The sequence below is a fragment of the Myotis brandtii genome, unplaced genomic scaffold (genome assembly GCF_000412655.1).
Source record: "Myotis brandtii unplaced genomic scaffold, ASM41265v1 scaffold5, whole genome shotgun sequence".
Lineage (NCBI taxonomy): Eukaryota > Metazoa > Chordata > Mammalia > Chiroptera > Vespertilionidae > Myotis > Myotis brandtii.
Window position 1 is genome coordinate 656,283 of NW_005369060.1, and position 15,717 is coordinate 671,999.

General features: G+C 33.5%; 1 protein-coding gene across 3 annotated transcripts in view; it reads left to right on the top strand.

Moving 5' to 3' along the window:
- MDGA2 (MAM domain containing glycosylphosphatidylinositol anchor 2) overlaps nt 1-15,717 on the top strand; it is a 528,724-nt gene that overhangs the window by 408,096 nt on the left and 104,911 nt on the right. For all 3 annotated transcript variants that reach the window (XM_014548202.1, XM_014548203.1, XM_014548205.1), the window contains one exon: nt 13,791-13,939. In XM_014548202.1, the coding sequence (XP_014403688.1) occupies nt 13,791-13,939 (149 nt within the window). The remainder of the gene's footprint in view (nt 1-13,790; nt 13,940-15,717) is intronic.

A 15,717-nucleotide genomic window follows, 5' to 3' on the forward strand; every position in this document is an offset into this window, starting at 1 on the left:
TTTTGGGCCAGCTTTAGCTCTGAGGCCTCGCTGCTGAAAACATGGATACAATGTTTCGGTCCGGCTGGGTTTCAGTCCGGCTGTTTTCTGGGGTTTTGTTTACCTTCTTATTTGCAACATAGTATATAGTTGCTTAGACTTGCAGATGAGAGGCCGGCAAGTGAGGCGGGGAACGTTGGAGTCTGCAGCAAGCAAGCCTCCCTGCTCGCTTCAGTGCCTGGCTGCCGGCCGCCATCTTGGCTGACAGTTAATTTGCATATTCTCACTGATTAGCCAATGAAAAGGGTAGCGGTCGTACGCTAATTACCATGTTTCTCTTTTATTAGTGTAGATACTTGTTTCGTGTCCTAACATGTGGTCTATCTTTTAGAATGACACACATGCACTTGAGAAGAGTGTATATTCTGCAGCTCTGTAGTGAAATGTTCAATAAATGTCATTTAAATCTTTCTGATCCAATGTGTCATTTATAGGTTCTATTTACTTGTTAATTTTTTTGTCTGGTAGATCTATCTAGTGAAATCAGTAGGGAGTTAAAGTCCTCTACTATAACTGTGTTGCTGTGCATCTCTCCCTTAAAGTCCTCCAGAAGTTTTATATACATTTATATGCTCTAAATTTGGTGTATATATGTTTACCAAGCTTATATCTTCTTGTTGGATTGATCCCTTTATTATTATTTAGTAACCTTTATTGTCTCTTGTGATGGCCTTCATTTCTTAAGTCTACTTTGTCAGATATGAGTATTGCTAACCCAGCTTTTTTTTTTTTCATTTCCATTTGCATGGGAAATTTTTTTCCATTCTTTCACTTTCATCCTGTGTGAATATTTGGTTCTGAGGTGTGTCTCTGGTAGACAACATATATTTGGGTCCTATTTTTGTATCAATTCAGCTACCCTATGTCTCTTGATAGAAGCATTTAATCCATTTACACTTAAGGTTATCAGTGATAGCTACTTATTTATTGCTATTTTACTCCTTTATGCTTATGTTTCTCTCTATATATAATTATCCTTCTCATTATAGCAGTCCTTTTAGCATTTTTTGCTGTGCTGGTTTTATGGTGACAAATTCATTAAGCCTTCTTTGTTTTTTAAAAAAATAAATCTTTATTGATTTCAGACAGGAAGGTGAGGGAGAGATAGAAACATCAATTGATTGACTGCCTCCTGCACGCCCCCTAATGGGGTTCATGCCTGCAACCCAGGCATGTGCCCTTGACCAGAATCTAACCTGGGACCCTTCAGTCTGCAGGCTGTTGCTCTATCAATTGAGCCAAACCAGCTAGGGCAAGCCTTCATTTTTTTGTTTGGGAAACTATTTCATCATTTATTTTGAATGATAGCCTTATTGGATATAGTAATCTTGGTTTCAGATTCTTGTTTTTCATTACCTGGAATACTTTATGCCATTTCCTTCTGGCCTATAGAGTTTCTGATAAAAAAAAATCAGCTAACAGCCTTATGGAGCTCCTTTATAAGTCACAAATTGCTTTCTCTTGCTGTCTTTAAGATTCCCTCTTTATCTTTAATTTTTTTGCATTTTAAATTATGATGTGTCTGGGTGTGGGCATGTTTGGGTTCTTCTTCCTTGGGACTTTCAGTGCCTCCTGAACATGTTGGACTTTTTCCTACACCAGGTTAGGGAAGTTTTCTGCCATTATTTCTTCAAACAAGTTCTCTATCCTTTGCTCTCTTTCTTCTTATTCTGGTACTCCTATTATGTGAATAATGTTATGTTTCACATCTTCCTTTAGTTGTCTTCCTGTTTTTAAATTGTTTTTTTTTTTCTTTTTGGTTCTCTGATTGAGGGATTTTTTTTTCCTACCCATTTTCTCATTCACTCATCTGCTCCTCAGTTTCCCCTAATCTTCTGTGTATTCCTTCCCCAATGTTCTTAATTAGTGTTATGCACATTCTTCATAGTTACTATATCTTTTTTCATGCTGTTGAGCATCTTTGCCATCATTATTATGAACTCTATGTCTGACAAATTTCTTATCTCCATTTCACTTAGCTCTTTTTCTGGAGAAGTCTCTTGTTCTTTCATTTGGGGCTTGTATTTTTGTCTCCCCATATTGGCTGCCTGTTTGGTTTTGTTTCTATGTATTATGTAGATCCACTATGCCACCCAATCTCTAATGCAGAACAGTGCCAGTTGCTGTTTCTGACTGGCCCTGAGTACCCTGTTTGGAGCTTTTGGCAATCCATAGATTGTGGCTCCCTCTGCTATGGTTGAGTGCCTTTGGAAAGGATGGAATTGTGCACAAAGGTCTGCTTTTCATAGCCCCAAGCCCCAAATTAGATCAGGCAATGGCTCAAAACCTCCAGAGACCCACCTCTTCCTACAGTCTAATTATATTCAGTTTTTGTTAGCCTCAGGCTATGGACCACAGGGTGGAGTGAGAGGTTTTCCAACAAGGTGGGCAATCGCTTCTACCAACAGGCTGATATTTATTCTTAGTCTCTTAATGGACCTCAGAAACTCCACAGGATGGGGCAAGGGGTTTTCCAATAGGGTGGGACAACTGCCTCTCCCTAGGCAAAACTGCCTGAATAACAAAGCCCATCAGAAAAAAAGTGTCTTGCAAAGTGTAAGGGAATGTCTCAGCACAGGAACCAGGGTGTCTAACTCCAGAGCTTCCAACCCTGGCTTCTGCTAATAATTTCACTTTATCTTGACATTCCTGAAATAATATTCATTGAGGAAGTTAAGGATCAGACCTTTTCAGTTTGAAAGCCAGCTTCATTTGTACATTTAAGTGAGAGGTTTAAATTCTCTTCTTTCTCACAAAATATTAATTTGGATTTTTTGTTGAGGGATGATCTGCAGGCCAGACATGATCAGTTGCCTATATTTATTATCTTATTGACCTTCAAGATTTGCAACTTAAGCCAACTAATATTACTTTGCATATTTGACCTTGCCAACCTCTGTAAATACTAAAATAAGCTAATATTTTTAAAGTACTTTGTAAACTTTTAAATGCATATGTAAATTTGAGATATATCCCAGCTGGTGTGGCTCAGTGGTTAAGCATCAATCTATGAGCCAGGACATCATGGTTCAGTTTCTATTAGGGGCACATCCCCAGGCTGTGGGCTTGATCCCTGGTGTGGGGCATGTAGGAGACAGCCAATCAACAATTCTCTTTCATCATTGATGTTTCTATTTCTCTTTCTCCTTTCCCTCTGAAATCAGTAAAAATATAAAAATTTGAGATACAGTTTTCATCTCTCACGATTTTTCTTACTCCATGAGTCTATGTTTGCAATGGTAAATTAAATAGAATAACTTTTAAACAGAAATTCTTGTGTGGGTCTCAAATATTGGATAAGGTATTGGTGAGCAAAGGCCTTTAGGCAAGAACTTTGGGGAAAAAAAGAGGTAATGGATGTACAGAATTAAACAGCTGCCTTTATTTTTCTCTTCATACAAGTATCCCTTCCACCATTAGTCAACCATCTCTATTCCAGGAGGAGCTCTCTAGAGTAGTTTTCTTTAGAACATGTAGTTTTTATACACATCAACTTAGTTAGATATTTCTAAGTATAATATCAGTGGATTTATAGCTTTTATTCACTAGCTTTCTCTAAACCCTTAACAATTTATTATTTGCATGCCCAATGTTGAAAGATAATTGTTTCATCAAGTCCAAATTATCTTTTAAAAATTTTGAACCAGATCATAATCTAAGCCTATTTTTTTTGGGAAAAAACACGAAAAAATCCATATTTTGCATTATTTTGGGCAAAGTATGTTTAGGATTTTTAGAGTAAAGGGGCTATTCATTTAAGTTTAAATGTTATCAGGTAAATGTATGTGTTTATTTTAAATTACCCAGGGCAACTATAGATATTTGGTGTGTAAACCAATACAAACTTTGTATAAATATTTTGTTTTCTAGGTGGATTCCTAAAAGGGTCAATTTTGTTGAAATGCTGTTTCATTAAAGTTTAAAGCAAATAAATGGGAGCTCATTCAAATTTGTAGAGCTTAATTTTAAAATTGCTTCAAGTCCTTATGCTTCTGAACAATAACAATGAAACCAACTATGGAACTATTCATAGAAAATTTTATTATTTTACTTTCTTTATTTTTAATTGTTTTTTAGGGGAGGGCACAATAGGTAATTAATGCTTATTAAATACTTACTATTTATCCAGTCCTTTGGTAGGTTTTGTAATAAAGACTATATAAATAGAACAAATTATATAGTGGATGGAGCAAAAGTAGGTTTACAGTTGTGAGTACACAAAACACAGAGGTTATTCTTGTATTATTATTTATTTATTATTATACTTACTTTCTATGTGAATTATAAACTTACTTTTACCCCAAACTATATTTTCATACATTTGAATCTCCAGAGATATCTTTTAAACTTAGCTAACTTCATGAAATAATTGTATTTTTGAGAACAACAACAACAAAAACTAATTGAAAGTGTCCTTACCAAACAAAATAAATCTATTATTATTATTTGTTGATTAAACTATAATTATTAATTCTCTATAGGACAGAAACCTACTCAAATGAAATATTGAACTCTTTTAAGAAGTGTTTTAAGTTGGGAGAGAATTTTTACATGGGAAACATCACGTTAGTTTTAAAAGGCTATTAAAAGGCTAAGTTATAAGTTTTCAAGCCAGTCTAAGTATATTATTTCGAATTTTTTGTTAATTAGGAAATAATATTGCTACCTCTTTAATTAATTACTATTGTGCTTCATGCTAACACATTTTAATAAAGAATGTGATTTGTAGGAAGCTATTTCATAAGTATATCATAAGAATCCTATATGGTATTTTCTCCAAGTGCATTTTATAAGATTATGTTAATAATCCTGATCAACTTCATACACATGAGGATTAAGCAAGAAAATTTTATGAATAATAATTTAGATGTGTCAACTCAAATAATTAATATATACACATATTATTCCATTTTGCTGTATATCATTTTTTCTTATTCCAATAATATTTTTGATGCTGTATTGATTATCTAGCAATTTTTACTTATTTACATAAAATTTTAGAGGAAATTTATGTAAACGTTTTTATTGACATGTCTTCAACTGAACTGACATTATATTTAACCTAAAAATGTAAGACTCTAAAAATAAACTAACAGGAATTGGGTTAAAATATTTTTTCTTCATTTCAACTGGAAAATGATGAATAGTTTCAAGGTCCTACTACAATTGATGATACATATTTTGAATATTCTGTTTTGGGGAGATAGTTTCATTAATTCTATTAATGTTCTGCTAGAAGAAAGAGTAATTTAATAAAGAAAGGATAGCTATGATTTAGGTACCCAAAAAAGGGATAAGAGTTGAAAAACAAAGAAATCACACAGCAAAGCATTTCTGTTTAAGGGGTCAAGATGTGTGAGGATACTACTAGAGTTCTAGGAAATTTCTACCTTTGTCACACTGAGTCATCAGAATGTAAGCAAGAGAACACAATTCGGAGAAAAGCTCACTGATTCATTTATTAAACAAACATGAGCTAGAAATCTTTTGTTGGTGTGCAGTGAGAAGAGTGAAATTAGACGTTATTAGAATATACTGTAATAGTTACAAACAATAGACAATCTAAAAGATAGATCTGCAAATGCAAGAGAGAAGCTATTTCATAAGTAATTCATTAGAATCCTATATGGTATTTTATAGAGATAAGTGGGCAAGATTTCCTCTTCTTTTTTGTAATTTATTTTTTATTAAATTTATTGGAGTGATATTGGTCAATATGATTATATAGGTTTCAGGTGTGGGATTCTATGTTACAAGAGCTGTATATTGAACCATGTGCCCACCACCCAAAGTCAAATCTTATCTTATCACAATATATTAGGACCCCCTTTACCCCTAACCCCTTCCCTCTGGCAAGCACCACACTGTTGTTTGTGGTCATGAGTTTCAGTTTTATATCCCACATATGAATGAAATCATATGGTTCTTGGTTTTTTTTGACTGACTAATTTCACTTAGTATAAAATTCTCAAGGTCCATCCATGTTGTTGTAAATGGCAGTATTTCATCCTTTCTTATGGCTGTGTAGTATTCAATTGTGTATATGTACCACATCTTCTTTATCCGGTCCTTTATCACAGGACACTTTGGTTGTTTCCATGTATTAGCCACCATAAATAATGCTGCAATGGACATATGGGTGCATATATCTTTGTGAATGCATGATTTTAAGTTTTCCCAGGAGAGGGATTACTGGGATGTATGGTAGTTCTACTCTTAATTTTTTGAGAAATCATCAGACTGCTTTACATAGCGATTGTACCAGCAGGAAGAAGAGACCTAACCATAAAGAAAAATGAAAGGTTTCCTTTTAGAAAAAAAATTAGCCATAAATCCCTTAAAGTTTGTTCCCAGTTTCTATTGTGGCATTTCCTTCATAATAAATGTCTAATACACTACTAGTGGGAATGCAGACTGGTGCAGCCACTATGGAAAACAGTAATATGGTTTCCTCAAAAAATTAAAAATGGTACCACCATTTAACCCAGTGATTCTACTTCCAGGAATATATCGTAAGACCCAAAACACTAATCTGAATGTATGCACCCCTATGTTCATAGCAGCACAATTTACAATAGCTGAGATCTGGAAACAGCTCAAGTGCCCATCAGCAGATGAGTGGATAAAAAAAAGCTGTGGTATATTTACACCATGGAATACTATGCAGCAGTGAAAAAGAAGGATATCTTATCTGTTGAGACAGTATGGAGGGACCTGGACAGTATTATGCTAAGTGAAATAAACCAGTCAGAAAAAATACCGGTATTACATGATCTCACTCATATTTAGAATCTAATGAACAAAATAAACTGACAAACAAAGTAGATTAAGAGATATAGAAGCATGGAACAGACTGACAAATCTCAGAGGGACGACAGGGTTGGGGTGGGTAGGGAGAGATTAACCAAAGAATTTATGTGCATATGTTCATAACCCATGGACCCAGACCATAATGTGGTGAAGGCCTGCGGGGGCGTAGGGGGAGGAGTGGAGGGTGTCAATGGGGAAAAAAGGAGACATATATAATACTTTCAACAATAAAGTTAAATTTTTTTAAGTTATATTTTATAAAATGTTTTACACATGGTATTATCAATTTATCAGTTCATAAAGTAAATTAATGAACATACATTTGTTGAAAATATTCTTTTATTGAATAGATTTTGCTTAAATAATGCTAAAATTTATTTTTTAAAGTTATTCAGATGTGAATTAGAGGACTAACTTAATACAGATTACTTTTAAAAATGTCATTTTTTTGGGGGGTGAGAAACCTATTTCTTTTGCAGCTTTATTTTGAGAAGACATAACCTATGACTGAAATCATAATATGACCAAAGTAACTATACTTATACTTGGACAAGTTGAAAATCTATTTATAGAGATCCCAATGATTTGTAAAGACTGACAATATTGTCAATATTTTTTTATTATTTAGCCAATCAATGAACTTGCTCTCCAGGGCTGTGAATTCTAAAGAAGGTCTTGAGTGCTAAAGTGTAGTCACTGGGCAGTCTGCTTCAGTGTGGTTCTCACAGTCCTGACTCCAGCAGAATAAAATGGATCCACATCAGGGATGAATAAAAGCAGTTATGCTGCAATTTTAAAATAATGTAACAACAATTACTAGTAATTTAAAAACATATTGGCTGTCTCTAAATGGGAAAAGAACATTTAGATAACCGCTACTCCATCTCATGTACAGAGGCATTTAAACTAAAGGATTTAGTTGGGTTCTAAATAGTTACAAGTCTTGCTCTTTTTTTTTTTTTTTGGAAACTCTAAACAATCATTAACTGAGAGATGTTGTCATTGATTTCACAGCTGTATAATTTAGTTGTTGTGCTTTTGTTTTCTGCACACATATTGACAAATTATTCCTGTTGAACAAACTCTTGACGACATTCAGTTTTATTTCTACTATGACATTCATCTTAACTCTAGGACAAATTGTTCTTTATCAGGTGCAATAGTTTCTTCTGTTAAGTATAACTTACATGTCTTCCCTCTTTTTCATTTCTTTTTAATATTAGCTTCCTACCTTTCCAGTCAAATGAGAATAGGCAGAATTCAACAATTCAGTATTTATTTCTTTATTGCTCTTAATGAGATAAGGACTAATTTTAAATATCACATAACTAAATACCAAAAATAGGTAACACATACATACATTGATTCTTTTTAAAAAGTTTCTTTTGACTTCAAAAAATTAAACATTTTTGTCATCAAAGTATTCTTTATGCCTCACTTTCATAACATTTTTAAATGGCTTTAAATCAAAACAATAAGCTTCCAGAAGAAAAGGAAGCAAGAGGTAATGTAATTCTTCACTCCTTTGCCAGGATGAGATGCATACAGTTCTTTTCCATCTAATTTAAAAGCTCTAGTGCCCATCCAGTCTCCGCAGATGGAAAAGTTAGGAATCTACCTACATTGTCCACTCAGAGGAGCAGTGCTCATTACTTGTTTTTATGCAATGCTTTTTAAATTTATCAATCTTTCTTTATTTCCAAAATCATGCCTTTTACTTTAAAGACAGTATCTTCTTATTGTCTTCCAGCCATTAGTTTTTTAACTTCTCTAATCTTTTCTCCTCTTACTCACCAGATGCAGTTGTAAAATAAAAAGTGGATTTATATCATATTCCTGATTAAAAACTCAGAAAAATCCCAATTTATGTAGAACCATTTCTTTCATTTTTAGTATTATTCAAGATTCATTAATTTCTAGAAAAGGTAATTATGGTTCCAACAATTGCATGTTCTCACTTCTGTCCAATGAAGGAATGAGAGAGCTACATAGATTTTTATGTATATTATACCTATTAAGTTGTAATGACTAATTCATTGCTTTAGTCTATGTGTCTAAACACAATATGATTCTGACTCCAAAAGCACCTGACTAGTGTTGGTTAGTTTCTATTGAAAATGCATACAGAGAGTTCTGATTCATATGATTTTTAGAAGTTTTTTTTTCTTAAATCAGCACATCATCAGTGTTTCAGGTTGCCATGAATTTCTGTAGCTACTTTCCTTATACCAATAAATTCAACTTTGAAAAGTTTTAAATTGTTATATTATGCTTGATATTTTGCAACTGTGTTTTTTAATTTTTTCACTGTTACCATTTTTAATATTGACTCATTTCTCACTTAATTCTTTGATGTCAATGAGTTATTTCACACTGGGAAATATAAGTCAATAGATTCACGATAAATTTTTTTTCTTCCACTGAAGTGAGCACTGCCCAAAACAATTTGAGAATAATGCAACTGTAGGGTAAATATAAAATGTCTTATATCTAACAAGACACTTCTTAAATTAGCACTGACCTGACTTCCTGTCTTATTTAAACACATGCATTGTGTCAGCCATTGTAGTACAAGAACATTTCTGTGCTTCAAAAGGGCACAATTTGGTAGGAAAGATGCGTACAACATGTTACAGCCATGCCAGATCCTGTGGTTGCTCTAAAATATTGTCTATCATATATTCATTTTTCTCCACCTAAGTCCATACCTTACTTTCCTTCTCTTATTCTTCCATGAGCCAACCAACATCTTCTTCTTTAAGATCAATAAAGATGTTGTTAGATGTGTCCCCTGTGAAGCCCACCTTTGATCTCAATAGACAATATTATTATTTTATAGAAGGTTCCATAGTGTGTGTTCTTTTTGTTGTTGTTGTTTGTTTGTTTTAACATTTTATATTGTATTTATTTTTTTATTTTTTTTATTAATCTTCACCTAAGGATATTTTCCCATTGATTTTCAGAGAGAGTGGGAGTTGGAGGGCCGGAGGGAGGGGAGAGGGATGAGAGAGAGAAACAATTTGAGGAAGACACATCAATGAGTTGCCTCTTGTACACACCTTGACTTGGGCTGGGGATTGAACCTGCAACCCAGGTACACGCCCTTGACGGGGAATTGAACCCATGACCTTTCGGTGCCTGAGCCGTTGCTCTAACCACTGGGTTATGCCTGCCAGGGCAATTGTATTTCTTTAATTGTTTCATGCATACTTATTTATAAATTCCATTTCATGGTTCCATTATCTGTAGTCTAATCCTGCTGTTTATTGTCCTTCTTAGTCACACATTTTCTTGTGTGCTATTAATGTTGTATTTTTAATTCGTAATCATTGAGGTTTAGGTTGAAGAAATCTCTGCAGTCTCAGTTGAAAGCATGTTCTTTAAGAACTTAATTTGGATCTACTGAAGGACTCCAGTGGTATTACTAGCCAAGGATGATTTTTTTCTTAATGTAGTATTTTTGTCATCTTCTTATGCTGGTGAAGAGCAGCTTTATTCTAGGATACCCTATGACTGAGACTGCCGTTTTTACTGATCTTGATTGAATGTGGTAACCTGCCGAAACCGGTTTGGCTCAGTGGATAGAGCGTCGGCCTGCAGACTGGAAGGTCCCAGGTTCAATTCCGGTCAAGGGCATGTACCTGGGTTGCGGGCACATCCCCAGTAGGAGATGTGCAGGAGGCAGCTGATCGATGTTTCTCTCTCATCGATGTTTCTAACTCTCTATCTCTCTCCCTTCCTCTCTGTAAAAAAGTCAATAAAATATATTTAAAAAAAAAGAATGTGGTAACCTAATTTCTAACTTTTCATTTGAGACTGGCCCATTAACCTCACCCCTTATGGGTCTAAAATTCAGCTCCCAAGGGTACAAAGCAACAACACTTCTGTTCTCCCTAAGCTTTTTTTCATTGCTTGGTTTTCAGGTCTTTGTTCTTTGATCCCTGAGGAATAATTCTCTCACTTGCTTGTAAACCTATGTATGCACCTAAAACATAGTTTTGTTATATTTTAAGCTAGCATTTTTGTACCAGGTGAGTGACATGTCATAGCTTCTTATCTTTTACTTTGCGCTTTACCCATAAAAGCATTTTTGAAACCTTAATTTAATTACTTTTCGAAAGCTATTTGCAAAATAGAACAAATGTACTTTTGCACAAATTCTATATAAAACTTTGAATGACAATTTTCCCTATGTATATTTTAAGAATATTTTAAAATCCATCATCTTTATATAATCATACATAATATATCCAAAATTTTTTGGCTAGTTTAGGTAATGAATGTAATTCTAGGTCAGTTAGTCTAAAAACATTTAAAGTAGAACAGTGTTGGTTAAAAATAAGATGAATATAAAAGAGAAGTAATATTTCCTTGACATGCTTGCTGGAAGGACAAAAAGAAAAACATAGGCCTGGAGGATCAAAAAGAAAAAGAAATATTACAAATTCTTTCCCTGTTCAACCAGCAGTTATCATGCCTGGTTGTAAGAGTCTAGGATTATTATAAAGATATTTCCTTAGTAGTACTTTGTGCTTCCTACAAAACGAATATGAAAACATTTAATATGACTGTCTGTGAAACCAGAGAATAAATTTATTTGTATGTGTGATTTTTTATTTTAAAACCTGAATGTATATTTCTCCAAATTGAATGGTTATTTTTAATAAAAACCTCTAGCTCTTTATTTAGACTACTAATAAATGCACCTCTTTAATAACATTTTGAGAAATTTGGTCACAAATACAAGTTGTCAATTATATTTTGGTATTCACTTCTTCATTCAGTATATTGTTTTTCTTTCATCTGGATTTTGCTCATAATCTTGTGAACATGAATATGTCCTATCATTTATTAAGTGAAAATATAATACCAGATAAAATGAGTAATAAAATGAATGTGATGGCTCTTTCCTAGAGACCTCCTTCTTTGCAAGATTCTTTGTATGAAGTTGATAATTGTTTTTCAATTAAACTGAATAGATATTTATAGAACATTTTTTAATGCACACAATGTTGATGTAGAAGACTTTTAAAAATTGTTACTAAAATTCATATATTTAATTCAATTTATTTAATTTTACTAGTAAACTTGTCAAAAATTAAATTTATTTTATTTTACATTATGTTTTTCCTGGTAATCCTCTCCAAGATAACAGAGACCATCACTTCCATTCTTAGTGTTCAAAATTCATTCTTTGTCTGTGATAAATTTTTATGATTCAACCTTTTTGTAACCCCTAGATGACAAATAATGAAGAAATATAAAAAACTAGGCAAGAAAAGTTTCTGAACACAAGAATATAGGAGGAAAAACCCAGAAGGGCACTTAATATTTAATGTAATAAAATAAAACAGGACAGATGTGGAATGAGGGATGATAAGTGTACAACTTATTAGCTCATCATCCGTTAATAATTACAAAGCTATTTGGAAAGTATGAGAAAATGTAAGCAATTTCTATGAAGACAGAGGTCAGACCTCCTCATTTATTGTATCCTTGATGCCTAGTATACTACTTAGCATTTAAAAGGGTCTCACTAAATATTGTTTATTTATTAAATAAATGCAGTATTAGTAAAAAAAAAAATAGAATGTGAGAAAAATCTACATTTCAGAACATTGGTAATTTGGACCTATAATTACAAATTACAAATGGTCTGTGCACAATTCAGTATAAAAATACACACACACGAAAGTAACAATACACAGATGTTTTATACATATCATATATGCTATATGCACTTTGCATATTCTTAAATAAAAACTTTATTATTGACCAAAGTTCTTGTGTTATTGTTGAGTTCTGTTTGAATGATTTTGAGTTTATTGACTAAAAACAATGAAAATATAAACAAGATTTTTTATTTTCACTAATTTTTTTTACAGAGTTGGTCATTTGGTGCTGATATACTTCTTTTGGCTTCTTGGATGCCACATTTTTAAACTTTTCTTTTGTTCACTGGTTGTTCCGTGTCAGGCCTTTGTGGGTGTTAACTGCCCCCACATTTCTTAACCTTGGATTGCTCCAGTGGTCAGACCTAGTTTTCTTCTCTATCTTCTCACACTCTCTTGATGATGTTGAGTCTCAGGGCTTTAAAGTTAAAATCTATATATATGCCTATGGTTAGCAAGATATATCTCCAATCCTGGCTTTTCCTAAATTCTAGACTAGTATATTCCACTTAATGGCTGCATTTAGAGCATTCAAACTTTTCAAAATTAACTCCCTGATTTTTGTCCTGGCTGGTGTGGGTCAGTTGTTTGGAGCATCGTTCCATACATTGGAAGGTAGCAGGTTTGATTCCTGGTCACATATCTGGATTTCAGGTTTGATCTCTTGATCAGGGGGCATACTGGTGGTGAGCAATCTATTTCTCTCTCGCTCTCTTTCTCTCTTTTCCTCCTTTCCCTCTCCCTAAATATTAATGAACATGTTCTTTAATTTTGCATAAATTTCTAAATATATTTTCCTATATCAAAGATAAAATTACTACATACATAACTTTCTAATTATTTACAAATCTTGGGAATTATTTTATGCATATTCTGCTATGACAGCAGACATATTAAAATGATGTCCTTTGAAGTGAGGACTAAAAAAATAATAATAACTCCCTGATTTTCTCCTCTTCCCAAATTTGTCCCTCACAAAGCTTTTTATCTCAGTTGATGGAAATTTTAATCTTCCAGGTTTTAGGCCAAAACTTGTAATCGTCCTTGATTCTGCTTTCTCTCTGAACCATGCTCATCCAATCAACCAGGAAATCTTCTGTCATCTATACTCAAAATTCTCCAGAAAATTGATTAGATTTTAATAATAAGACTTTTCAGATAAAAGAGTTACATATAGAACTCCTAGAAGAATGTGGTAAAAGGGCCAAAAAGAACAAATATGTTTAATTGGAATATGTCATCACTTAAATGTATTCCTTCTGCTTTCAGGAAAGGCCTATGCTCCAGAATTTTATTACGATACCTACAATCCTGTTTGGCAAAACAGACACCGTGTTTATTCCTATAGTCTACAGTGGACACAGATGAATCCTGATGCGGTGGATCGGATTGTGGCATACCGGCTGGGTATTAGGCAGGTGAGAAATTTAACTGTTGGCTTTTTTTTTCTTTGTGATTCTTTGCGAAGACTTTGTTACTATTGTTAGCTGCCATAAAGTATTAATTATTTTGCATGAATTTCTAAATATATGCCCCTATATAAAAGATAAAATTACTCTACACATAATAGTTTCTAATTATTTACAAATCTTGTAAATTAATTTATGCATAGTCTACTATGATAGCAGACATATTAAAGTGACATCTTTCGAGCCTTCAAATCCTTCATCACTCGATATGTTATAGAAATGACATGTTATAATTGCTATGAAATAAACATGCAAGGTGTTCTAACACTTACTTATACTGTATAATTCTTTGTATATATGATGTTTTAAAGTTAATGTAATATGCATGAAGGATAGAATTATTTTAGTAAAATTAGAAGAAACAATCAAGTGTGATTGATTTCCTCAGTAGTTGAAGATTATAACTTATGTGAAAATATTATATTTTTTCAAATGTTAAATTCAATTATCCTTTGTTGGTATAAATGATATTTTTGAAATTTAAATGTAGGTCTTTACAGTGTTTCTGTTTAGTGTATTATTTAGGGTTACTTTCATCACAGCAAAACATTTTTGAAGATTTATCTAATAGCTGTATCTCACAACTTTACATTACCCATAGATTTATAAGGTATGTTTTCTATTTTATTAAGGAAATAACAAAATAGCATTTTGAGTTTGGACAGTAGAAAGGAAAAATATTGTTTTGAGAAAGACTGACAACCATCAGTAATCCACTCAGGTATACTGTCATAAAAGCAATGTTATTCTGTCTGTTTCACAGTTATAATAAAAGATAGTTTAAATATGTACTTTATTCCAATTAAGCAACATATTATGTTGAATATTTTTATTCTACATGTCTGATAATCAAAAACTATATCTCTTCCTGTAGAATACATCTGTCATTTGATCTACACTGCTTCCTTGTCTAAGTAATCCCAGGTCACTAATAGCAGAGAGCAGTGGGTCTTCAGAAACTTTCTGTTAGTCCTCATTTACTTCAGCCCCTAGGAAAATCTGAGTAAATCCCAAATCCATATCAAAAGTGTTTTAATTTGTTGATAATTTTCCTTGATAGAGAAGATGATAGAGTCATAATTTCATTTTTAGTTTATCACTCTCATCCTCATTTACATTTATTGGAATATCTGGTAACTGCCCATGGCACCCTGTATGCTGAAGGGCTGCCTGTTGTAAGTCTTCATACTTTACACACCTGTGCATCAATCCCTTCCTTTAACATCCCTCAGAACCTTTGTTCCTCAGTGTCTCTGTTGTGTATGCCCGTTAACTTCTCTGTAATTCAATTTTAACAGAAAAGTAGTTACCATTGGAGTTTCCCCATCAAATAGACAGATATTAGCAGAATTAGACTTCTCCAAAGAGGATCAAACTAATTAAATCTCTTCCTTCCCATCCATCTCTTTTTTAAAAATAAATCTTTATTGTTCAGATTATTACAGTTGTTCCTCTTTTTCCCCCCATAGCTCCCCTCCACTCAGTTCCCTCCCCACCCTCTGCCCTTACCCTCCCCTCCATTGTCCTCATCTATAGGTGTACGATTTTTGTCCAGTCTCGTTCAGATTACAGTTGTTCCTCTTTTTCCCCCCATAGCTCCCCTCCACTCAGTTCCCTCCCCACCCTCTGCCCTTACCCTCCCCTCCATTATTGTCATCTATAGGTGTACGATTTTTGTCCAGTCTCTTCCCACACCCCCCACTCCCTTCCCCCCCCCCCCCCACATT